Source organism: Ctenocephalides felis, unplaced genomic scaffold (assembly GCF_003426905.1).
Source record: "Ctenocephalides felis isolate EL2017-DRISC unplaced genomic scaffold, ASM342690v1 CF-g0.4_SCAFFOLD_01886, whole genome shotgun sequence".
NCBI classification, from domain to species: domain Eukaryota; kingdom Metazoa; phylum Arthropoda; class Insecta; order Siphonaptera; family Pulicidae; genus Ctenocephalides; species Ctenocephalides felis.
Window position 1 is genome coordinate 36,575,844 of NW_020538040.1, and position 25,280 is coordinate 36,601,123.

The following is a 25,280-nucleotide window of genomic DNA, read 5'->3' on the forward strand; positions in this document are numbered from 1 at the left end:
ATAGCCTGGTTTATCACAGTGTAATAGTGTAGTGTTTATATATTAATAACTCTTATCCTTCTAATCTCATAAACTCTGTCACGAACAATAGACTCAAAATTCTCGATAATAACATTAATATCTCTTCTTCTTCAACCAAAATCTCCAAAGACGATAACATTATTGGCAATGTTTGTCTCCCGTTTATTAAAGAACTCTTTCCCATTTTCAAACCTCAAATCACCCACTAGTTTAGAACGCACATCAAATATTGTCTATAAATTAAAATGCAATGATTGTGATTCCATTTACATAGGTGAAACTGGACATAATTTAATAAAACGACTAAAACAACATGATAACTCAAAAAATTCCTCGACAAAATCAAACCATGATAACAGAACATATAAAAAATTTTAAACATTCTTTTAACTTTTACAACGCTAGTATACTTTATCACAAACGGAACATTATTCAGAGGAGGTTTGCTGAATCTTGTCTAATCAGTATTAATAAATCTTGCATTAATAAAAGGTGTAATGCCTCCTTACTCTGTGAAAATTATCAGGTGATACTCAATAATATTTCCAAATTTGTTTCTTCTTAACTAACGTAATTCCGAACCTGTAAACCTACCCTTACGCGGTCCGATCCCGAATTTTGAATCTTAACCTCTTCACCCATACTTCGAAACACTGATTGTAAAAAGACCCGCCAACTATCCTTCAAACGGTCTCTTCAAATAATTTTTAAACACATGTTTCATTATTGCCTCGGAAACGTACGCATAAACTACTTTCTCCGTACAAAATATATTATATTTCACAAATATTTTATATTATATTATACTCTGTTCAACAAAAACAAAAAAACAAGTTAGTGTATATATGATAGTGCAAAATTATGTGCCATGTGCTAGTTACTGATGTAAGACCTTATTTATGTAAGTTACCTTTGTTGTTTATATATGTGTATGTGTTTGTTTATATATGTATACTAGCTGACCCGGCAAACGTTGTTTTGCTAAGTAAGGTATATTCTAAACAATTTCTAGAGAATCAAAAATATTAATACTATATGTGTATAAGGATGTGTTGTGTGAATGCTATATACAATGAGGTTTTATCAAAACAATGAACCCCATTAGTTTGTCTATGTTTTGTCAATACAATCAAACTGGAAGCTTTATACACTTTCTATAGATATCATGGTATAATCCAATCCAAGTCTTTTTTGGTATTTCAACTTATTGATTACGTTTTAAGCTTTTCAGATTCTTCTGGATTCTGGATTTTGTGTACAATTGTAAATAATACTACTGAGCTTATACAAATTTTTCAAATTTCTGCGAGGAGAGATAGTAAATGAATTAGATATAACTGCTTTGACCTGCTTTTTAAAAAGTTTCAAGTAACATACCTTAAATTGAAGTAAATTTAATAAATAGTATATACGTAGAGCAGGGCAAGGCACAAAGGTCCAATTTGAGTTTGAGCAAATATAAATTTTATTATGAAAATCAAATCAATTTTATCACAACAAATGACACATTTCAATGACAATTATCTTACTACGTTCAGTAAAACTACCAGCTACTTCATCATTGTAAAAATGTGCTTTTTTTCTGTCTTTCAAATATTTGTTATCTAGACCTTTTTACCCTATAGGCGGGGTAACTTGGAACGGCCAGATGGCAAACAGGTTTGATGTCTTATTTTAATTTTAAAGGTATTTTACAAAATAATTACATTTTTAACTAATGCTAAAAAAGTACCAACAGAAGAAATTACTTTTACTATGGATTTTCAAAGATGACCGTTTATCTCCCAATATCAAAGTCATAAGAATCAAGATTATAGCTGGTTATACACCTTATTTCCTTCACTTTCAAATAATGTTGTCAAACAATGCTTTAGCTTTACTGGTTTTTGACACTTTGGTCGTAGAACTTTTAACCCCGTACCTTCATATATTACTAACCATTCTTTGATGAATTCTGGGAAATTATAACTGGGAATAAGTTATTCGACAAAATGTACATGTAAATGTAAATGTATGTAATGCCCTTCTTCAGTTCTTGCATTTGCAATATTTCGCATTTTTCTTGCATTATGGCTTTGTTGGGAAAGATTCGATCGTTTTGGTCGCGGCATTATTAATTAAACTTCACTTCACCTTATATATATATATATATATATATATATATATATATTAATTGTTTAATATGAACAAAACAGCACTCAGATTTGTTTAACACAACTTTATTTTATGATTACAGACGTTTCGAGACTATGGTGTGTCTCATCTTCAGTGTAATTTCAAAAACAGTTACTTATATACTACACATTCTTTAATAACTTATTTAAATTTCATTTAATTTTTGATATACAAAAAACACCACCTATTCCTTGCAATGCTTGACACAGTACTGAGGAAACACATAACACTTACAGAAATATTCTAAACAAATTTGAAGTGTCTAGATGGAGACAGAATGGATATCATTATAATGTAAACAAAAGGAGTGCTATCGCATACAAAAAATCGATAAAATGTTTACATTATAATGATATCCATTCTGTCTCCATCTAGACACTTCAAATTTGTTTAGAATATTTCTGTAAGTGTTATGTGTTTCCTCAGTACTGTGTCAAGCATTGCAAGGAATAGGTGGTGTTTTTTGTATATCAAAAATTAAATGAAATTTAAATAAGTTATTAAAGAATGTGTAGTATATAAGTAACTGTTTTTGAAATTACACTGAAGATGAGACACACCATAGTCTCGAAACGTCTGTAATCATAAAATAAAGTTGTGTTAAACAAATCTGAGTGCTGTTTTGTTCATATTAAACAATTAATATTCGTTCCACTCATATCATAAAATTCTATATATATATATATATATATATATATATATATATATATATATATATATATATATATATATAGAACCAAGAACTAATATTCATTCACTATATTTAACATGAGGTAGTAGAGGTTAATTTCAATGACAGAAACACCGAATGACAGTTGACAATCGAAGGTAAATGTCATGGATGAAATCATTGATAGTATCATAGATTGAATAAACCACATAGATAGTTTATAAGTAAATAATTCAGAATTAGAATAAAAAACGGGATAAAAAGTATTTCATATGTTTCTCCTGGCTTTAAACTACCTCCCTGCCACCAAAAGATTACTGAGCCACAGCAACGCGTGGCCGGGCTAGCTGGTATATTTAGAATTTTCATTAGTATATATATATATATATATATATATATATAATGAATTAGAATGAAAAACGGGATAAAAAGTATTCTATGTGTTTCTCCTGGCTCTAAACTACCTCCCTGCCAATTTTCATCTAAATCGGTTCAGCCGTTCGTGAGTTATAAGTGTTGCTACTTAAGCGATCCTCTTTTATATATATAGATGTATATATGTATATATACGTATTGTGTGTATATATGTGTGTATATATATATATATATGTGTGTATGTGTGTATATATATATATATATATATATATGTGTATGTATGTGTGTATGTATATATATATATATATATATATATATATATATATATGTTTATATATGTGTATATATATATGTATACGTGTTTGTACATGTATATTGTATATATATGTACTATTTTATATGCATATTTATGTATATGCATTACGCTTTTTTATGTTTGTATATTTTTTTATTATTTTTCATTCCTTATGTTGTCTATCTGTTTAGTTATAATTGTCATTGTTGTTATAATTATAATACTTGTATCGATAGTTTTTTGTCCAATTTCTGTCATTTTTTTCCTAGTTTATATTAATTTCTCAATGTTCATTCTGTAGATCCACTGATGATGACATAAAATCCTATGTCGAAACGTTTGGCAAAAATTAAAGCTTAACTTTTAAATCTTTGCCTTTTATTTGATGTATTGCCCTTGAAGAACTTACTCATATATATATATATATATATATATATATATATATATATATTTGTTTGGGCAATATACATGAATGCAAATTTAGCATAAAAATGTATTTGTTTGTGCAAATACATGAATGCAGGTTGAGCATGTAAATGTTCTTTCTAAAAATAATTTATTGATCTTGATTTATATACAGTCAAACCCTCAGCTTCAACACATTATAAAATCTCACCTAATTCCTGGAACTCGTGGAACTTCACAGGATGATCGAGGCCTGCCGTCCATAGGTGGTTGAACCGAGTGCTCAAAATAGGTATCTAAAAAGAAAAAAATAATGTCTATCTATGTAAAATGGCTAGCAAACATATAAAATGGATCAATTCAAGATTCACTAGGCATCATAATCAATAATATATATATATATATATATATATATATATATATATATAAATATATATATATATATATATATATATATATGTATGTATATAAACAGAATTAATTACCTGTATGATTGATTATATTTGTATTTGGTAACAAACTGATTATTGAACAAATGTATTTAAAGGAGAAACACTTGACTTAAAATCTGTGTGTATGCGTGTGTGTTGTATTTATATATCAGGATGTAAATACACTAATAGTGTTAACTTTAGATTAAATCACAAACTGTTATATGATTCTTATTTAGATTTTTTACACTTTTTGGCAAATAATTAAAAAAACATTCTTTCCTTTCAGTTTTATAAGTCTGTCTATTCAACTTTTCTGTTCCTGTACTTTATAATATCGACATCCATTTTAAAATCAATAATTTAAGTATTTACATCCTGATATATAAAAACAACACGCACACTTATAATAAAAAGAATAAAACAGATAGAAGAGTTGATGTAAGTTGATTCAAATGGAATAAAATTAGTTTCTAATCATATTATTAATGGCGATTTCAATCCTTTGACTCAAATTATCATATCGCATTATATATGAACATTTATATATCCACCATTTATATATTCAATCTAATGGTGATGTTTAAGAATAGAAAAGAGCATTACTACACAAAATCATTACTATGCTAAATTAAAGCATTCATTGCAATGTGTCCAAAAAAAACTTGCATTTTAAATTTCTTTAAAGAACAGGAAACTTAATGGTCCAAGAGCTAGCAACGTTTTCGAGAAAGCATTTTAGTCAGGCTGATTTTTTGGAATGTGGTCCTTGGGGCTCTGTCGGTTAGGGTATGGGCCGTCTGGCAGCTGGGAGTAGCATTGCCAAATAAGTGCCAGACGCCAATTGATTTATTAATTTTTTTTAAATTTCAAATCATTTTAGCCTATCTGAAATTTTAATATTATGTTCGTTAAGGGTAAAAACACAAAATAAATTTGCCAGACGTTTCTGCGGTTGTTAAACATGTCTGGCAATCAAAGATGTCTGGCAATATGATACTAGTTAATAGCATTTTAGTCAGTCCAATTTTCATTAATTCGATTTCGAATAGATTCACTAAATTCACATTTTTTGTTGCTAGACATTTTGGGCGCTGCCAAATATGTGCCAGACGCCAATTTATTTATATATTTTTTTTTAAATTTCAAATCAGTTTAGTCTGTCTGAAATTTTAATATTATGTTCATTAAGGGTCAAAAAAGATAAAATTAATTTGCCAGACGTTTCTGTAGCTGTTAAGCACGTCTGGCAATGAAAAAAGTCTGGCAATATACTAGTAGACAGTGAGACAATCGCCAAATACGTGTACTATTCAAAGTTAGTGCAATTTCAATAATATTTTCATAAAACAAATAAAATAAAGTTAAAAAAAGACCTAATTAGAAAAGAGAGAATAAAAATTGCATCATATTAGTCAATTTTTTAATTTTACTAGATCTAAAAAATATGTTAATGATTCTAAAATATTGCTGTTAATGTTTTTAAAAATTTGACTCGACGGGGGTTAAGTAACATTGTCAATTTCCTAAGAATATCATATCTTTTACGTTTTGCAATGAGAACTGACAATGATCATTATTTTTATTGTACGCAATTTTTTTTATCGCTAAGTTAACTGAATCGAATGACTTCACTTTACATGGTATTTCGCTTCAGCCGCAACTAATTGTAATTCATACCTACACAATATTAATAATGCCAGTTTTGCTACCTTATCAGTTCAAGTTACCCCTAGAATGGAGTCTAAAAATTCTAGTATATACATACAATATATATTGTACAGCAAACATTCTCCGCTCTTTTTTCTTTCAGCTTTTAGCTGTAAAATGAGCAATGTTTTTTTAAAAATCGGAGTGTATTTAATAATTCAACAATTCAAAGGAAATCGCAATCATTTTAGATCAATATGTATCACTATATAATGATTGTTATTCGACCTAAGTCTTTTAAATCAAGATTATAACTGGGATTATCGTTTTTTTTTTTAACAACGGATCAAAACGTCTATTATACATATTTATTTGTCTTATGGCTTAATGATACAACAATATGCTAATGTAGCTACAGTTTATCTTCCTTCTCATATGTTGGTACTAGAAACTGGCACATTTATTCAATATGATAAAAATGTTTAAACACTTTGGATGGTTATAACATGCCTCTCATTCATTTATACATAATTATTTCGTTTAATTTCTTCAAAACAATCAAGTATGCAACCTTCCCACACCAGGACAATAAATCTGACAAGTATTGCTCCGGGAAAAATCTAATTAAAGACTGACACTACAATGTGATATTTCAAAAGACTCATTGAACTCATCTATCCAACACAAATCAATGGATTCTTATTTTCCACTCATAATGCACCTTCGATGATTTGAATTTTTCAATTGTCAGGAACGGCAATTCTAATGAAAAATGGTATATAGACGCAATTTTGCAGAGAAGTTTATAATAAACACATCTGTCTAACATAGTTACTTGATTTTGCTTATGGTTTCCTGGCTAGTACACGTAATGTGCTCACGAGTATAATAGTTTTTTGTTTCATTCGCGCCAATGTATTTGGCGATTGTCTCACTCTATATACTAATATCATATTGCCAGACTTTTTTCATTGCCAGACATGCTCAACAGCCACAGAAACGTCTGGCAAATTAATTTTATATTTTTTGACCCTTAATGAACATAATATTAAATTTACAGAGGGACTAAAATGATTTGAATTTAAAAAAAAAAATTAATGAATAAATTGGCGTCTGGCACATATTTGGCAGCGCCCAAAATGTCTGGCAACAAAAATGTGAGTCTAGTGAACCTATTCGAAATCGAATTAATGAAAATTGGATTGACTAAAATGCTATTAACTAGTATCATATTGCCAGACATTTTTGATTGCCAGACATGTTTAACAACCGCAGAAACGTCTGGCAAATTTATTTTATGTGTCTTTACCCTTAACAAACATAATTTTAAAAAAAATTCAGACAGACTAAAATAATTTGAAATTTAAAAAAAAAAAAAAAAAAATTGGCGTCTGGCACATATTTAGCAGCGCCCAAAATGTCTGGCAACAAAAAATGTGAGTCTAATGAACCTATTCCAAATCAAATTAATGAAAAATGAACTGACGAAAATGGTTTCAAAATTTCAAAATCGCACTGTACAAATTGGCTGCGCACTAATAAACGCAACCACTCCCAGCTGCCAGACAACCCATACCCTAACCGAGAGAGCCCTAAGGACCACATACCAAAAAATCAGCCTGACTAAAATGCTTGTTTTGAAAACGTTGCTGCCTCCTATATTATAAGCTATTAGCCTTTCAGCGCAATTGAAAAGAGCAATTTATAGGACAGATTCAGGAAAATGCTAAAGAAGTGTAATAATTTATAATTTCTCTGTAAAAATTGTAATAATTAATAAACATAACAACTGACCACGACGGGGTTGTGTAGAATTCGTCAATAGAGAGTGATGCAAGCCCAAACTTTCCTGAGAACCTGCTTGAACAACACTTTGGTGCAGGGCGCTATCGGAGCTAGCTCTTCGCCAGGCACCATCTCCCGGCGGAGGGCTTAAATATGATCCACCATATGGTGACGTATCAACCTTTCGCTCTGCAGGTCGTGCTCGCATGGGTCCTATATTACCTGTTATAAAACAAACTATATTTTATTACTGATTAAAACAAACGCTACACAAATGTAAATATTTTTAACATAGATCAAATATTAAAATAATCATATGTATAAAAAACTCAAATATACACACATATTGGAAAGGAAATTGAAGACAAAGAAGACTGAAGAGTTATATATAAAGATATTTTTAGTTATATATAGATATTATATTAATGAAATACATATTATAGTCAAATGAAATGTATATATTATATGAAAACTGTTTTCATAATCTCTCATACCAGGCAACTCTGCCTGACTGAGATATGAAAATAATGTATATATATAAATAATAAAAAAAAATAAAAAATATATATTAGTTTACTACAAGTTATTTTGCATTGAAAACGTAACATTCAAAGTTATACTAAGAGCTGGCAATGGAATTTTTGATTAGATCCGAAAATCAAAAACTATAATGACTAAATCTAATATACAGGAAAAGATTCTAATTACAGATTTTATCAGATGAAGCTAATGAGCAGAATGTATGCGGTGTTACCTCTAGATCGAGATTCTCTTTGCTGATGATATTGTTGTGCTTGGTGCAGTGGATGCTTTGTAGAAGTCGGAGAGCAAGGTGAAGTAAGACATTCATGAGTTTGTATCGATGCCAGACCAAACTGCGCCAGCGTTATATCGTCAGGCTGCGAGTATGCTGATTCCTCGGGCTGCAGAAAACAAATTATGCAATACTCAAATTATGGTTCTTTACCCGAAAGTTACTTTAAATAGATACATCTTACAAGTTTGTTCATTATATTTTACAAGAAATACTATTGAAATATTAATTAATATATTATCTTATACAAATCATTAGGTATTTCACAAATTTTAAAATAATATGTTCTTATTTCTAAATGAAAAAGAAAACGTGCATGCACATGCAGTAATAATTTTAAAGACTGCCTATAACAAACAGATGAATCCAACAATGCGTTATACGATGAGGCATAAAAATCTGTAGAACATGCTTATTACAAGTAATAATAGCATTGACTTATATTTTCTTCATCCAAGAGTTATCCATATTTTATGTTACTACTGAATACATATAGTGTCAATTACAATAATAATGAATTTAATTTTACAGATAAAAATAAACTAGAAACTTGGTGGATTTTTGCTCATTGGCTAATTATAAATTCCCAAATTAATGTTTAATACATTTAATTGTAAGTAGAATTGAAACTTTTACACGTCATTAGGAGTGTATTGCAAAATGAAGTTATTCATTTATCACTTTCAATAAGTTTTGTCATGTCATGCATAATTTTATTTGAATATCAGGCATAAGCAACTTGTAATTTTATAAGCATGGATATTTAATGACCAATCGAATATTTTTCATTTAAGTTGTTAATTCAGAAGTCTCGTATTTAGCCACGGAATTGAATAATAAACAACTTCAAATGCAGCTTAAGTAACATTGCGGCCACATAAAAAAAATTACTGACCGTTATAAAATAAAAAATCTCAACAAATGAATTATTTTATTTATCACGACAAACTAATATCTAATATAATTATCAAAGGCTCCTATATTATAAAAACAAAAATGATGATAAACATTAACTTGATTCAAATGTGTTATAAGATAATTTGAAGTATTACATTTATTGCTTAAACATTAAATTTTCACCCACAAATATATTGATTTCCTCCTAATTACACCAAAATAGTTATAACAAAATATGTAAGAACACATTACATTGAAATTGTCAAAACTAAAGACACAAATAATTTCATATTTACGAAGTCGAGCAAGACGGACAGTGATCAAACTTTGAAAAAAAAAAACTTGAAAAAAAAAAACTTCTGCAGAAGCCCAGTACAGTGTTCTCGAGTGTAATTCTCAAATTTTCAAGTAATCTTACGGAATTCATAATTAGTCAATCAATGAACAAATAGAATAGTACTTTAGATTTTAAATTTTTATTTAAAAATTTTAATACTAAATTTCAGTTATTTTATCCTAATTATATTTCATGATTAGTCACTAAAATATAATTTTATGTCAGTATAAACACAATGCATGGTATAACAAAATAAACACATTTTTAATTGCTAAACATATAACAAAAAATAAGCAATCACATTAGTACATTTCTAAATTATTTCACATTGCTAAAAATCACTATTTTATATGTAAATGGTAGTCTTATTGTATGGCATAGTTATATTTATCAACTTTCAGTACATACTCAAAAATATCACATATCCATATGTACAAAACATATATATATATAATAACATCTCACTTGGAAACAAATTTGGAATATTAAAAAGAACTACTCTAACTCCCGTATTTGCTGAACCAGTTATTTACTGCATACTTTTTCAATATAAAACAATTATTTTAATATACAAAGTTGAATTGCAATGACTAACAAAAAATCTTTGATTGAAGTCGTGACTATATTATCAAAATTTTATACCAATAATTTAATGCATTTATGATTGAAATTACATTTTCACGAAAAAATTTATTTTTTATACATAGTTACCACAAATATTAGTATTCATCCATTGAAATTAAATGGCCGAAAGCACACATATCTTTAAATCAGTATCGTTGAATCATTTCCATCTTTGAATACATTTTTCACAGACACAGAAATTTGAATTGAATTGAACACTGCTGATGTACAATGGCAATACAACGGTGTAAATAGTTTTTTTTTTTTCTAAAAAATATTCAACACTATATTAACAAGATTTAATACAATGCATGTACATAAATATAGTGCAACAACATTGCCTATTCCTGCCTAATACAGAATAAACCATTATCTCACATGGTGCACTAACACAAATAGTCAGAATACCAAATCTAATACACATAGTTCTTCTTCTACAATATATCATATCAAAAGTATGCCATATTTAATAAACAATCAGTATTTGTATGCATAATAAACAATTATGCAAAAAATGATGAAAGATGCATAAAAGAAAATTATGTTTCGAATTCAATGCAATTCTGAATTTTGAACCTTTAAGTCTATGATTATTGTTCCAACAGTCTGTGCGCCTGATACATTAGGAAGAGACCCACCCCGAAAACAGCCTAATGTTTGAGTTATCCTCAGTGTATCCCCACATATAGATTGTTTTCGATTAGCAGTAGATTTACTTGTTATTGGTGCAGCTGTGTTCACCTGAAATGCCTAATTAGCCAAAACCTTGCCAAAGCAGACATTCACACTACGTTAGAATTTATGTATTTTAAATCATGATAAGTATTCAACGTTTTATTAGGCCTCAGAAAAACTGTAAAAAGTCTAGTTTGCAATAATTACAATAAACAGTAAATAAAATTATTTGCATTAAGTTATTATGTATTTCTTCTAAGTGCACAAGTAAGTCCACAATAAAATGCAGTGTTCCTCTGTTATTTACAAATTGACAATTTTATAGTGTCAAATTATGATGTGTTTACATTGCGCAAGATAACTTGACTTTAAAGTTAGGGACAAGACCACAAATAAATACCTTAGCAGTTACATCCGACACTTCTCTCATGATTTGCTCAAATGCTGCAGTTTCTTCAGCCTGCTTTTGATTGTGCAAAGCAATTTTTTCACTAAACTTTCTAGGATTCGCCATGATGGCAAAGTAATAACAACACTATTAAAACAAACTATTGTTCACAGTGTTTTTTTTTTCTTGCTAAGACTATATTTCATGAAGATCGAGCGCGAACTAGCCATAGAACGAAACAACAAAATACAGAGAGCTGAGTAACTTAGAACCAACCAACAAAATGGTTTGCCGACGTAAGTAGAACGGCATACTTGACTTGACTATTGCTATATAATTGTCCAGACAGCAGCAATCGCCTCGCCGGAATGGCCAATGACGTTTCTCACGGCATAAGTATATATTTATAAAGTTAGTCGTAATGTTTAGCGAAACTGCATTTTAAAAACTCCCTGTGATTTATCCCAAATTTGTCAATAAGCTTATTGACTACAGGAGAGTCGCAGAAACTTCTGCGACGAACTTCGCATAATGGCTCACGGCTCACAATAGTTTAGGTTATTAGCACACGATATCGTTTTCCTCATCCGACACTTGCTTGCGAACGAAAACAAATTCATACGAAAACATTGACATAATAAACATGAATTGATAAAATTCACATTGAAGCATTTTCGCATTTCACAAAAAACTTTCACAAAATGCAATTCAATGATTTATTTATAAGAAAAATTACGAATATGTATTACTTATATCTATCAGAGTTAGATGCCTATTTAGTAGTTATCGTTTGTATCTCTGACATTCCTTAGTTGTCAAATGCCATCATATTCGCAATTTAATGTTAATAACTGAATATAAATTTGAATATATTTATTATAAGCGTTAATGATTAAATATATCGAAATGTGAGATTGAAAGTAAATTACAAAGTAAAAACTGCTCAACTGAAATCTAGAAATTGGCAGATTGATAGTTTTGATTTGATTTCATTTAATTTTATAAATTTTGCTGTTAACTTTTTTCATTATCGCAGTTTATCGTTTGTGAAATATTTCTGATAATTACGAGGCGCATTTTTGTAGTAAATTCATGCGAACATTAAAAAGAAAAAACAGAAGAGTGATAAATTGAATGATATTCAGAAAAGTTCATAAGAAGTGGGAAAGAAAATGGTTTTGGTTTGATAGATGCAGTTAAATAAGTATTTATGATTAACATTGTCTGGTGAAAAATATTATCCCGATAATCTTTATATGGAAAACAATATAGTTTCTATATAATTTATCATATTTCTTTGTAGGTTTGCACACCAGTAGCTTATTTCATTTTAAGGTGAAATTTAGACAGAATCTAATAAAACAAATTCTTGTACTCTCAAGTGTTTTAAATAAGTTAAATTAAAAATATATTTTTTTATATATATTATAATTATTAACTTGGAGATGTTTTTATTGCCAAAGGTAAACTCACGAATAAGCAAAAAAGAGTGCGCGTTCATACGCGATTGAAGTAAAACTTTTTTGTTATCACAGGATGGCATTTCAATTGTAAATAAATACATAATATAATAATTTTGAATAATGTTTATTAGTAATACGGTAACTCTTGTGATGCACCTATTTATTAACTTCCCGTAGGGTAAGTTATTGTAATGGGCCGAAAATCGAAATTGAAAATTTTCACATTTCTCGACGTTTTGAAGGTTTCTGAACTTTCTGGCATACCTCAGAAAAAATGGATGTGTGTGTGTGTGAGTGAGTGTGTATGTATGTATGGATACAAATTTTCACTCACGTTTTCGGGCGCACGGATCAACCGATTTGAATAGTTCAAAAAACATTTGGTTCATATTAATAGGGAAAAGAGCTGATTAGTTTTTGGAAAAGGCAAGTCCAGCCGTTACGGAGATATGGAGCAAAGAGTGCAGAAAATAGAAATCGAGTTTTTGAGAGAACGGAGTATCCGATGTGAATGATCTAAAAAAACATTCGATTAGTAATGATTGGGAGAAGTGTTTATTAGTTTTTGGCAAAGGCAGGCCCAGCCATTTCGAAGATACGGAGCTAAATGTGCAAAAAATGGCAGTTTTTGAGAGAACTAATAGTCCGGTTTGAATGATTCAAAGAACTTTCTGCTTGTTTTAACAAAATAATTGATTTTGGAAAAAAAAATTTTCAACTTTTTTTTTCAATTTTTTTTTAAATTTTTTTTTAAATTTTTTTTTGTATATCGAAAATAATTCAGATTTTATTTTCAATTCTGACTATAGTTCTAATATACTTTAAACAAATAATTTCAACTTTGCAATTTAGTTTACATAATTCTTATAGATATTATACAATATTGCGGTATTAATAATAATCTATTTAAAATATTCAGTATTCCTTGAACATTTCGTTACGGTACGGGAAGTTCCAGCAATTTGCTTTAAGGCACGATGCCATACACCCCACTAGTTAGTGTGAACCATTATACACATAATTATAAATTATAAATTATATATTTATAATAGCATTAAAAATATTTATAATATTTGAAAACAATAATGTAATTAAAGTCATACTTCAAATATGACATGATCGGTTTGTCATTGTAATTAGCATTTAGAACTTGAACCTTAGAGAAATGAAGTAATTGCTGATTAATAAATTCTATAATGTTCGTTCACACAGTGGATTATGTAAAACAACGCCTGAAGAAATATTGTTTTCACTCATCATGTAATAATTGTGTTTGAAAAACTTCATGTAATTAAAATTAACATACATTCATTGACTGGTTGTATCTTTTTTTTTTACTTTTTCGCTGGCGATATAATCTCATTCTTGGAGCAGCTATAAAATCTGTCTTGCCTAAAATATTTTCCATTTCAATAATTTCAAAGATTTATAGAAGCTGTGAATAATATAGAAATTATTTCAATAAACTTACGTTTAGTACACGGCACAAATGTTTTATTTATTTTATTATTTTCATTATAATTATCGGGAAACAGGGTAAAATATTCTTTTGATTCAGTTTTTTTTTTTAAATCAAGATTTGTACTATGATGCAAACATAAAATGTTTATTTATCTATGCCAATTTGCTTGTTAATATCGGTACGCATACAACGGCAGATCTCTATTCACACGACACGACGGCTATTTCATCGAGAGCGAATGACGTACAGTTCGGGCGTAAAGCAATTTCCGTTGCTTTACGCCCTAGTCGCGCCTAAAGAAGTTTTAGTTCAAAAAACATTTTATTATGATGGTTTCTGTTACTTTCAGTTTTTTATCATGACAAATTAAGATGTATACTTCAAGCAATATGGTAGTATTTACGCATTCTTTATTTGTTCGAAGTGGGTTGCTTTCACTACCATGGCTGTTCATATAGCACAGAGCTGTATATTTAGTTGTGAATGTAATAATACACTGGGGCCTCGCTTTACGGCCTAGATACGTTCCGCAAAACTTGGCCGTAAAGCGAAAAGCCGTATAACGAATCAATTATTCTAATACGTATTCATACAAATTCAATGGGATTCGGTTCCAAATTTAATAAATATATAATATGGTTTATCATTCAAAATGCATTTTATTTTTTTATTTTGTTTAAATTATAAACATATCTAACAAGAACATAAATTTTACATAAAATAAAAAACTTCAAAAACATTACATAATTTTCAAATAAAAATGAAACAACTAAAACCTACAGATCACTGTCACCATCATTTTGCGCTGGTGGGTTGAAAAATTTGTCTTGTTTGTTTTGCCTTCTTGTCTATTTTTTCCTTTAGTGATTTATAACAGTTAATGGCTGAGTTAATTCCTCGATACACATAAGCGCTACGTTCGATGTCAGGATCGTTTTCAAGGAAGATGTTTATACCTTGTTCAAAATATGAAAAAGCGCTCGACATGATTTTTGATGTTAGCTGTTTGGATACAACAGGTTCTGTATCTTCATCAATTGCCGGCTCTGCTTGCAACTGAATGAGTTCCTCATATGAAAGGGGTTCCCTATCAGTTGCAAGTAGATCCAGCACATCAGATTCGTTTAAATCTTCAAAACCGAGATTGCGCAATATATCGACATAGAGAAAAAAAGCCGTTATAGCGAAACATTTTAGGCCGTATATCGAAAACGTACCTTAATTAAAGAGGGCCGTTATAGCGAAAGGCCGTATAAGGAGCGGCCGTATAGCGAGGCCTGGGTGTATAGACTGGCCGTCATATAAGGAAACATTTACTTGTACATATAATGTAGCCTAACTGTCATTTACTTGTACTAAATATAGATGTATATTGTAAAAAATAAATAAATTGATGCTATATAATTATATTATATCATTTAAAATAATTAGCAGCCCATTCGTTGAATTAAATAAATGACTAAAATAAGCATTGTTAACCATACATTTCGGCATTTGATGTGTATCATCTTTCAGCGAATCTGAAATACATTATTACAATGATACAAATATTCAAATATTAGTGAGTGATGATATATAATGAAAAAAATATACATACGTTATACAGGCTTCACTGCAATGATTGTAATATGTGCTGTATTGAGGAAAGTTTCCACCATATATTAAAGAGAGTAAATCAACATAACTAAAGGAATCCAAATCAGTTCAAAACGATGCTTTCAGAACATATGTTCAATTTTAACCACACCTTCAACACTTCACAACCTGTTATTTTATATAAAGAAAAACATGTTATGGGCCCAAAGCACGGTAAAGTGATTTTGCAACATAATATCGAGCCATCTCATAAAGCAAAACTGGTCAAGGAAAGCACTTCGATGGCACCTGCTGTACTCTCCAGATCTTGCATAGTTTAACTATCTTGTTGCATAGCTTATTTTTTCGAACAAACGGCAATGACTTTCCGGTGCACCTGGCATGAATCGTTCAGCATTGGCAGCAACGAGCTCATTTAATAATAAAATAAGCCGATTTTGAATATAGAATTAAATTAGTATTTCATTAGGATTTTTATTAAAGTAAATGAACGACGCAAACAAAAATAGTCCAAAAGTTAAATAAATGTTAGTGGTAGACAATTCTTTTCACTTAGGCACTTAGAGGTACGAAAAAAAAAATATTTCGGAAAAGTATACTTTTTCTTACCTATAGGTAAATAGCATTGACACCAGAATTCTTATATATAAGTATATTTTTATATTATTTATTATATATCTTATATATAAGTTATTATATATAAGAAGGACAGAAGTGGGCCACGTTTTTATTTTTGGTTATAAAATGGTTAAAAATGAAAATATTTTCTTAATTTTTTTTGTAGTTGTAAGGGACTCCAAAATGCAACTTTTTATTAAAGCAGATGCTTGCAATTATGTTTGAAAGTATCCCTTTTTTTGAATGACAAAAAAGTGTATTTAACGTGTTTTTCGAAAATGTAGGGAGAAGTTGGCCATACAAATTTTTATCTGAAAAAATGCTGCTATATGCTTCAAATTCTTACTCTGAGAGTTTTCAAATATGCTGATTACAAATCTGTTGTCAAATTTACAAAATTCAAAATCGTTGACTCGAAATGAAGGGTAGAAATTGAAAAAACAGTGACTTCAGTAAAAATTTTAATTTACATTCTGAAAAGAAGTAATAAATGATAAAATGGTTGGAAGAAAACCATTTTGCAACAATCACAGATTCTAGGCGTAATTGGTGCACGTCAAGTCGGTGCAGTTGGTCATATGGAAGGGTCTATCACGCGCTTCAAGTCTATCGTAGTTATCGCACTCGAAGAAGTTTTTTTTTTGACAGCTATGCCAACATCAATCTATTGCAAATCATGCCAAAATCGTTGTCTTCACTTGAAGAAATCGTAGAATTTCATTTTTTGCCTTTTTTTCAGCTGGTTATGAAGTTATGGTCTTCTTAGAAACTTTCGCTGGTACTTGCAATTTTTGACCATGTGCTGCTTCTACCGCGACCTTTCTGTTTCTAGGGGATGTATAGAGTCGTTGAAAAGACAATCTGCTAACGTTGGTAACAGCTGAAGCAACACTCTCCGATATTTTATTTATTTTCACTTCATTCAAAGCAATAATCAACTGTTCATATCACCACTTTTTTTGGAGTTTTCTGTTTTCTTAGGAGGCATTATGACTGAAGATATAAAAATAAGTAAATAAGACGTTCGATTAATTAATAAAAATATTTTACTGTGCAAAGAACGGCATTGCGCAAGTGGCCCATGTCTGTCTAAAAATAGTGGCCCACTTCTATCTACAAACGCCTTTTTTTTTCATATGCATCCCACAAAAACACAATGTAAACAATCGGCAAAAATTACTTTGCATTTCAAAGATTATAAGTCTACATAATATATTGCATATTATATTACGTAAGAGCGTAACCTCCAAGTGCTTTTTGAAATTGAGCAAGTATCAGAATGTGATAAATATGTGCGCGGTTCGACATACATGTCACTAGTCTTAGAGTTATTCTGCTGGCCCACTCCAACCTGTGGCCCACGTCTGTCCACTTCACCCTATATATATATATATATATATATATATATATATATATATATATACATATATATAATAATAATAAAAACAAATCTGGTGTTAACGGCTAATATAAGGTATAAGTAAACATCCGTGTTAAAAAACCGTCCAGGTGAATATAATTATAAATATCAAATTCGCACAATATAAAATGAAGTATTTACAGAAGCTGCTATCGCAGGATAGCTATCCTTCACACGCTGTCATATCAAATTATCTGTAAAAGTAGCTGCATGTATATATTGTATAGTTTGCTACGTAAAATAAAACAAAAAAATAAATAAATAAAATCAAGTACAAAATCGTCAACAATATAAACTCTAATTATAATATAATGACGGAAGAGAGACAATATAAACCAGGCAACAAGAAAAAGGAAGCAGAAGTGAATTTTAAAAACCGTAAGAAATAAAATATATCTAAAATAAGAAGATGCGTTTGCTAAAATGATGTATCATACGCAGTTTAAATCGTAATCAACATATTGCAAATGTTTTACCTTAAAAAATAAAACAAATTGTAACATAAATAATAATTTATTTCTAGTATGTATTAGAAAGATGTATTCAATTCTCATAGAATTAAGATGAATTAGCATATAAGACTGTAACAAAAATAAATAAACTTCTATAAAATCAAAATATATGGTTAATAAGACAATTATGCAATTGCCTTATCATTAATGCCCGAATATTTTTGACATCAATATCATATATATATATATATATATATATATATATATATATATAAGTATATACAGTAATGGAAGACATTGATAAGTAAATAAATTCTGAATGATATTTTAAAGGCTTCCTATTTTTCCGTGACAACTTTAGGCACATAAAATTTATGCGCCTTCACTTGACGTGTATATTTAAATGGTGCTTTATTAGTTTCCAATAAAGCAGCTGGGCAAGGGCCCCTATGCTTATTGTAAGTTGTAGATGATATAAAAGAACCTTCTCCAAACGAAATATGAGAAATATTAGAAGACCGCCTTGTATGTTCAACTTTGGTACTTCTTAGACTTTGTTCACAATTAGAAAAATTACCATACCTTGAATCTTTTTGACCATAAAATTCACCGCCAGTTAACAGATTATCGCGTCGAACGGTTTTCTGCGGGCGTTCAATAACGTAGGTAGCGTTAGATGATGATACTTGGTGTTTATTTCGTGCATTAGATTGAGTTTCAATCTGCTGATGAGTGGTTTCCTTAGACGACCGATGAATAGAACTTAAACTTTTTCTCTCACTGTGGGAAGAGTACTGTGTACTTTGTCCATGCAAATTGCTAATGCTTCGCCTCTGAGAAGCGGCTGCACGATTAATTGCATGCAAAGCTTCGGTTGAAGTTGATAAGCCTTTTCGACATAGCACAGAATTGCTTACACCAACAGAACTACTAATTGTACTATGTCTGTGGTAGCCGGATTTGCTACTTGCATTAGTATTTGTTTTGTTGGCAAAATCGTGTTGAATAATTTGCTCATTGCTCACCGGCATTCGCTTTACGACATGTCTTTCAATTGCATTTTCTGAAAAGTGGTTTTGATCTGATTTTGCTGTATTTCTATCAGAAACGAAATTAGTTTCGATACGTGCTATCACACTTTTAGCGTCATGTTCGTGACCTACACTACTATTTACTTGTTCATCGGAATGCATCTTTGTAGCCACTCTTGATTCGCTTGAAAGCTTTGTAGTATTTTTATTGCTTACCAAATTTTGTTCACTTAAATCAATGCTTGATTTCATATGTAACCTTTTGTCTATTGTTTTGTTTTCGTTAGAAGGAACTATTTTCTTTGTAGATATTTTTTGATAAGCTACGCTATTTGTTGTAACGCAATCCATGGTATCCGTGCCAATTTTTAACGTGCTTTCATGTTTCTTAATAGCAAAACGTTCACCACGAACCATTGTATTTTTTAAATTTTGTGAATTATTGACATACATCTCACCCACCAATTGTAAATTATCCAGAGGCTTCTTAATCTTAACCTTTTCAGCAGGCTGCCATTCTGATGAAGCATGACGCACAAATTCACCAGATATTTTTAAGTTGTCTGTATGTTTGATAATATTACGCCTTTCAGCTAACGATTTGGTTATTTTATTTGTATTAATATTATCTACCCTAATATATTTGTCATTATCTGTCAACTTCAAATCATCGACTTTCTGCATAACACTGCATTCTGAATATGACGACTTACTTCTATTATCCTTCATATCAATGTTGTCTACTATTTTTGAATTATCAGCACTTTTCACAATATTTGTCGTTCTACCCTTAATTGTTTCAAGTTTATTATTACTCATTATACCACCATTAAATACTTCACGTTCATTTCTTACTTCACTCATATTAACTGTTTGTTTGCCCAGATCTAATGCCTTCTGCTCTGTCATTTGAATTTTATGTATACTTTTTGCATTAAATTCTCCATCTAACCGAATATTATCTTTTGGTATCTTGGCCTTAGGTCTTTCAGCTGGCATATAGTTCGGTTGCTCGGGCCTTTCAAAATCGCCCTCAGGTCGAAGGTTATCATGATGTCTGATTGGAGTTCTCTTCTCTGCAGGCAGACTTTCATATGATTTTGGTCTCACAAATTCCCCCTCCGGATGAAGATTATCCCTTGGTTTCTCAGCCCTAGGTCTTTCGGTTGCGTCATATTTTGGTTGTTCGGGTCGTTCAAAATCACCTTCAGGTCGAAGGTTATCACAATGTTTGATCAGAGTTCTTCTCTCTGCCTGTTCAAACCTAACTGAGTGCGATCGTTCAAACTCGCCTTCAAGTTGTAAGTTATCTGTTGGTTTCTCTATTTTACGTCTTTCAGCAGGTCTATATTGTTCTTGTTCAGGCCTTTCAAAACTACCCTCTGGTCGAAGATTGTCGAAATGTTTAATCGGCGTCCTAACTTCAGCAGGCACAATTTTATGTTGCTCAAGCCTTTCAAAATCGCCCTCCGTCTGCAAGTTGTCCTTTGGTTTCTTCGCTTCGGGCCTCTCAGCTGGCTTAAAATTCTTCTGTTCAGGTCTTTCAAAATCACCTTCGGGCTGTAAGTTATCTTTTGGTTTTTTCGCTTTTGGCCTTTCAACCGGTTCATACCTCTGTTGGTCAGGTCTTTCAAAATCGCCCTCCGGCTGTAAGTTGTCTTTTGGTAATTTCGCTTTGGGTCTTTCAGTTCGTTTATATTTGGGTTGCTCGGGCCTTTCAAAATCGCCTTCAGGTCGAAGGTTATCATATTGTTTGATCAGAGTTCTTCGCTCTGCTTGTTCATACCTAAACGACTCAGATCTTTCAAATTCGCCTTCTAATTGCAAGTTATCTGATGGTTTCTCTGCCTTGCGTCTTTCTGCAGGGATATATTGTTCTGGTTCAGGTCTTTCAAAACTACCCTCTGGTCGAAGATTGTCGAAATGTTTGATCGGCGTTCTAACTTCAGCCGGCACAACTTTAAGTTGCTCAGGCCTTTCAAAATCGCCCTCCGGCTGCAAGTTGTCTTTTGGTTTCTTCGCTTTGGGCCTCTCAGCTGGCTTAAATTTCTCCTGCTCAGGCCTTTCAAAATCGCCTTCCGGCTGCAAGTTATCTTTTGGTTTCTTTGCTTTGGGCCTCTCAGTTTGCTTAAATTTCTCCTGTTCAGGTCTTTCAAAATCACCTTCGGGCTGTAAGTTATCTTTTGGTTTTTTCGCTTTGGGCCTTTCAGCCGGCTCGTACCGCTGTTGTTCTGGTCTTTCAAAATCACCCTCTGGCTGTAAATTGTCTTTTGGTATCTTTGCTTTGGGTCTTTCAGTTGGTTTATATTTGGGTTGCTCGGGCCTTTCAAAGTCGCCTTCAGGTCGAAGATTATCATATTGTTTGATTAGAGTTCTTCGCTCTGCTTGTTCATACCTAAACGACTCTGATCTTTCAAACTCACCTTCTAGTTGCAGGTTGTCTTTTGGCTTCTTTGCTTGGGGCCTCTCAGTTGGCTTAAATTTCTCTTGTTCAGGCCTTTCAAAATCACCTTCGGGCTGTAAGTTATCCTTTGGTTTTTTCGCTTTGGGCCTTTCAACCGGTTCATACCTCTGTTGTTCTGGTCTTTCAAAATCGCCTTCAGGTCGAAGATTATCGAAATGTTTGATCGGCTTCCTAACTTCAGTCGGCACAACTTTAAGTTGTTCGGGTCTTTCAAAATCGCCCTCCGGCCGTAAGTTGTCTTTTGGTATTTTTGCTTTGGGTCTTTCAGTTGGTTTATATTTGGGTTGCTCGGGCCTTTCAAAGTCGCCTTCAGGTCGAAGGTTATCATATTGTTTGATCAGAGTTCTTCGCTCTGCTTGTTCATACCTAAACGATTCAGATCTTTCGAATTCTCCTTCTAATTGCAAGTTATCTGATGGTTTCTCTGCTTTGCGTCTTTCTGCAGGGGTATATTGTTCTGGTTCAGGTCTTTCAAAACTACCCTCTGGTCGAAGATTGTCGAAATGTTTGATAGGCGTTCTAACTTCAGCCGGCACAACTTTAAGTTGCTCAGGCCTTTCAAAACTGCCCTCCGGCTGCAAGTTGTCTTTTGGTTTCTTCGCTGTGGGCCTCTCAGCTGGCCTGAATTTCTCTTGCTCAGGCCTTTCAAAATAGCCCTCCGGCTGCAAGTTGTCTTTTGGTTTCTTTGCTTTGGGCCTCTCAGCTGGCTTAAATTTCTCCTGCTCAGGCCTTTCGAAATTGCCCTCCGGCTGCAAATTGTCTTTTGGTTTCTTAGCTTTGGGCCTATCAGCTGGCTTAAATTTCTCCTGCTCAGGCCTTTCAAAATCGCCCTCCGGATGCAGGTTGTCTTTTGGTTTCTTTGCTTGGGGCCTCTCAGTTGGCTTAAATTTCTCCTGTTCGGGTCTTTCAAAATCACCTTCGGGCTGTAAGTTATCCTTTGGTTTTTTCGCTTTGGGTCTTTCAGCCGGCTCATACCGCTGTTGCTCTGGCCTCTCGAAATCGCCTTCAGGTCGAAGATTGTCGAAATGTTCTTCAGCCGGCACTGTTTTGCTGTTCAGGTCTTCAAAATCGCCCTCCGGCTGGTTATCTTTTGGTTTCCTCGCTGTTTTGCTTTCTGTTCAGGTCTTTCAAAATCGCCCTCCGGCTGCAAGTTATCTTTTGGTTTCCTCGCTGTGGGCCTCTCAGCTGGCCTGAATTTCTCTTGCTCAGGTCTTTCAAAATCGCCCTCCGGCTGTAGGTTGTCTTTTGGTTTCTTTGCTTGGGGCCTCTTAGTTGGCTTGAATTTCTCCTGTTCAGGTCTTTCAAAATCACCCTCGGGCTGTAAGTTATCTTTTGGTTTTTTCGCTTTGGGCCTTTCAGCCGGCTCGTACCGCTGTTGTTCTGGTCTTTCAAAGTTACCTTCAGGTCGAAGATTGTCAAAATGTTTAATCGGTGTCCTAACTTCAGCCGGGACAACTTTAAGTTGCTCAGGTCTTTCAAAATCGCCCTCCGGCAGCAAGTTGTCTTTTGGTTTCTTCGCTATGGGCCTCTCAGCTGGCTTGAATTTCTCTTGCTCAGGCCTTTCAAAATTGCCCTCCGGCTGCAAGTTGTCTTTTGGTTTCTTTGCTTTGGGCCTTTCAGCCGGCTCATACCGCTGTTGTTCTGGCCTCTCGAACTCGCCCTCAGGTCGAAGATTGTCGAAATGTTTGATCGGCGTCCTAACTTCAGCCGGCACAACTTTTTGCTGTTCAGGCATTTCAAAATCTCCATCCGGCTGTAAGTTGTCTTTTGGTCTCTTCGCTTTGGGTCTTTCAGTTGGCTTATATTTGAGTTGCTCCGGTCTCTCAAAGTCGCCTTCAGGTCGAAGGTTATCATAATGTTTGATCAGAGTTCTTCGCTCAGCTTGCTCATACCTAAACGACTCAGATCTTTCAAATTCTCCTTCTAATTGCAAGTTGTCTAATGGTTTCTCTGCTTTTCGTCTTTCTGCAGGGGTATATTGTTCTGGTTCAGGTCTTTCAAAACTACCTTCTGGCCGAAGATTGTCGAAATGTTTGATCGGCGTTCTAACTTCAGCCGGCACAACTTCAAGTTGCTCAGGCCTTTCAAATTCGCCCTCCGGCTGCAAGTTGTCTTTTGGTTTCTTTGCTTTAGGCCTCTCAGCTGGCTTAAATTTCTCCTGCTCAGGCCTTTCAAAATCGCCCTCCGGCTGTAGGTTGTCTTTTGGTTTCTTTGCTTGGGGCCTCTCAGTTGGCTTAAATTTCTCCTGTTCGGGTCTTTCAAAATCACCTTCGGGCTGTAAGTTATCCTTTGGTTTTTTCGCTTTGGGTCTTTCAGCCGGCTCATACCGCTGTTGCTCTGGCCTCTCGAAATCGCCTTCAGGTCGAAGATTGTCGAAATGTTTGATTGGCGTCCTAACTTCAGCCGGCACTACTTTTTGCTGTTCAGGTCTTTCAAAATCGCCCTCCGGCTGCAAGTTGTCTTTTGGTTTCTTCGCTTTCGGCCTTTCAGTCGGCTCGTACCGCTGTTGTTCTGGTCTTTCAAAATCACCCTCAGGTCGAAGATTGTCGAAATGTTTAATCGGCGTCCTAACTTCAGCCGGCACAACTTTAAGTTGCTCAGGCCTTTCAAAATCGCCCTCAGGCTGCAAGTTGTCTTTTGGTTTCTTCGCTTTGGGCCTCTCAGCTGGCCTAAATTTCTCCAGCTCAGGCCTTTCAAAATTGCCCTCCGGCTGTAGGTTGTCTTTTGGTTTCTTTGCTTGGGGCCTCTCAGTTGGCTTAAATTTCTCCGGTTCTGGTCTTTCAAAATCACCTTCTGGCTGTAAGTTATCCTTTGGTTTTTTCGCTTTGGGTCTTTCAGCCGGCTCATACCGCTGTTGCTCTGGCCTCTCAAAATCGCCTTCAGGTCGAAGATTGTCGAAATGTTTGATTGGCGTCCTAACTTCAGCCGGCACAACTTTTTGCTGTTCAGGTCTTTCAAAATCTCCCTCCGGCTGTAAGTTATCTTTTGGTCTCTTCGCTTTGGGCCTCTCAGCTGGCCTAAATTTCTCCTGCTCAGGCCTTTCAAAATCGCCCTCCGGCTGTAGGTTGTCTTTAGGTTTCTTTGCTTGGGGCCTCTTAGTTGGCTTAAATTTCTCCTGCTGAGGCCTTTCAAAATCGCCTTCCGGCTGCAAGTTATCTTTTGGTTTTTTCGCTTTTGGCCTTTCAGCCGGCTCGTACCGCTGTTGTTCTGGTCTTTCAAAATCACCCTCAGG

At 32.8% G+C, this 25,280-nt stretch overlaps 2 protein-coding genes across 2 annotated transcripts in view; both read right to left on the bottom strand.

Annotated features, from left to right (window-relative positions):
- LOC113376454 (CREB-regulated transcription coactivator 1-like) overlaps positions 1-11,999 on the bottom strand; it is a 34,180-nt gene extending 22,181 nt beyond the window's left edge. Inside the window, exons 1-4 of the mRNA XM_026616371.1 lie at positions 11,555-11,999; positions 8,562-8,730; positions 7,817-8,029; positions 4,153-4,237 (exon numbers count right to left, since the gene is read on the bottom strand). Of these exons, the coding sequence (XP_026472156.1) occupies positions 4,153-4,237; positions 7,817-8,029; positions 8,562-8,730; positions 11,555-11,668 (581 nt within the window). The 5' untranslated portion in view covers positions 11,669-11,999. The remainder of the gene's footprint in view (positions 1-4,152; positions 4,238-7,816; positions 8,030-8,561; positions 8,731-11,554) is intronic.
- The window catches only part of LOC113374899 (titin), a 40,584-nt gene continuing 19,686 nt past the window's right edge, over positions 4,383-25,280 (bottom strand). Inside the window, 4 exon segments of the mRNA XM_026614857.1 lie at positions 4,383-4,400; positions 18,791-23,098; positions 23,152-23,607; positions 23,680-25,186. Of these exon segments, the coding sequence (XP_026470642.1) occupies positions 18,892-23,098; positions 23,152-23,607; positions 23,680-25,186 (6,170 nt within the window). The 3' untranslated portion in view covers positions 4,383-4,400; positions 18,791-18,891.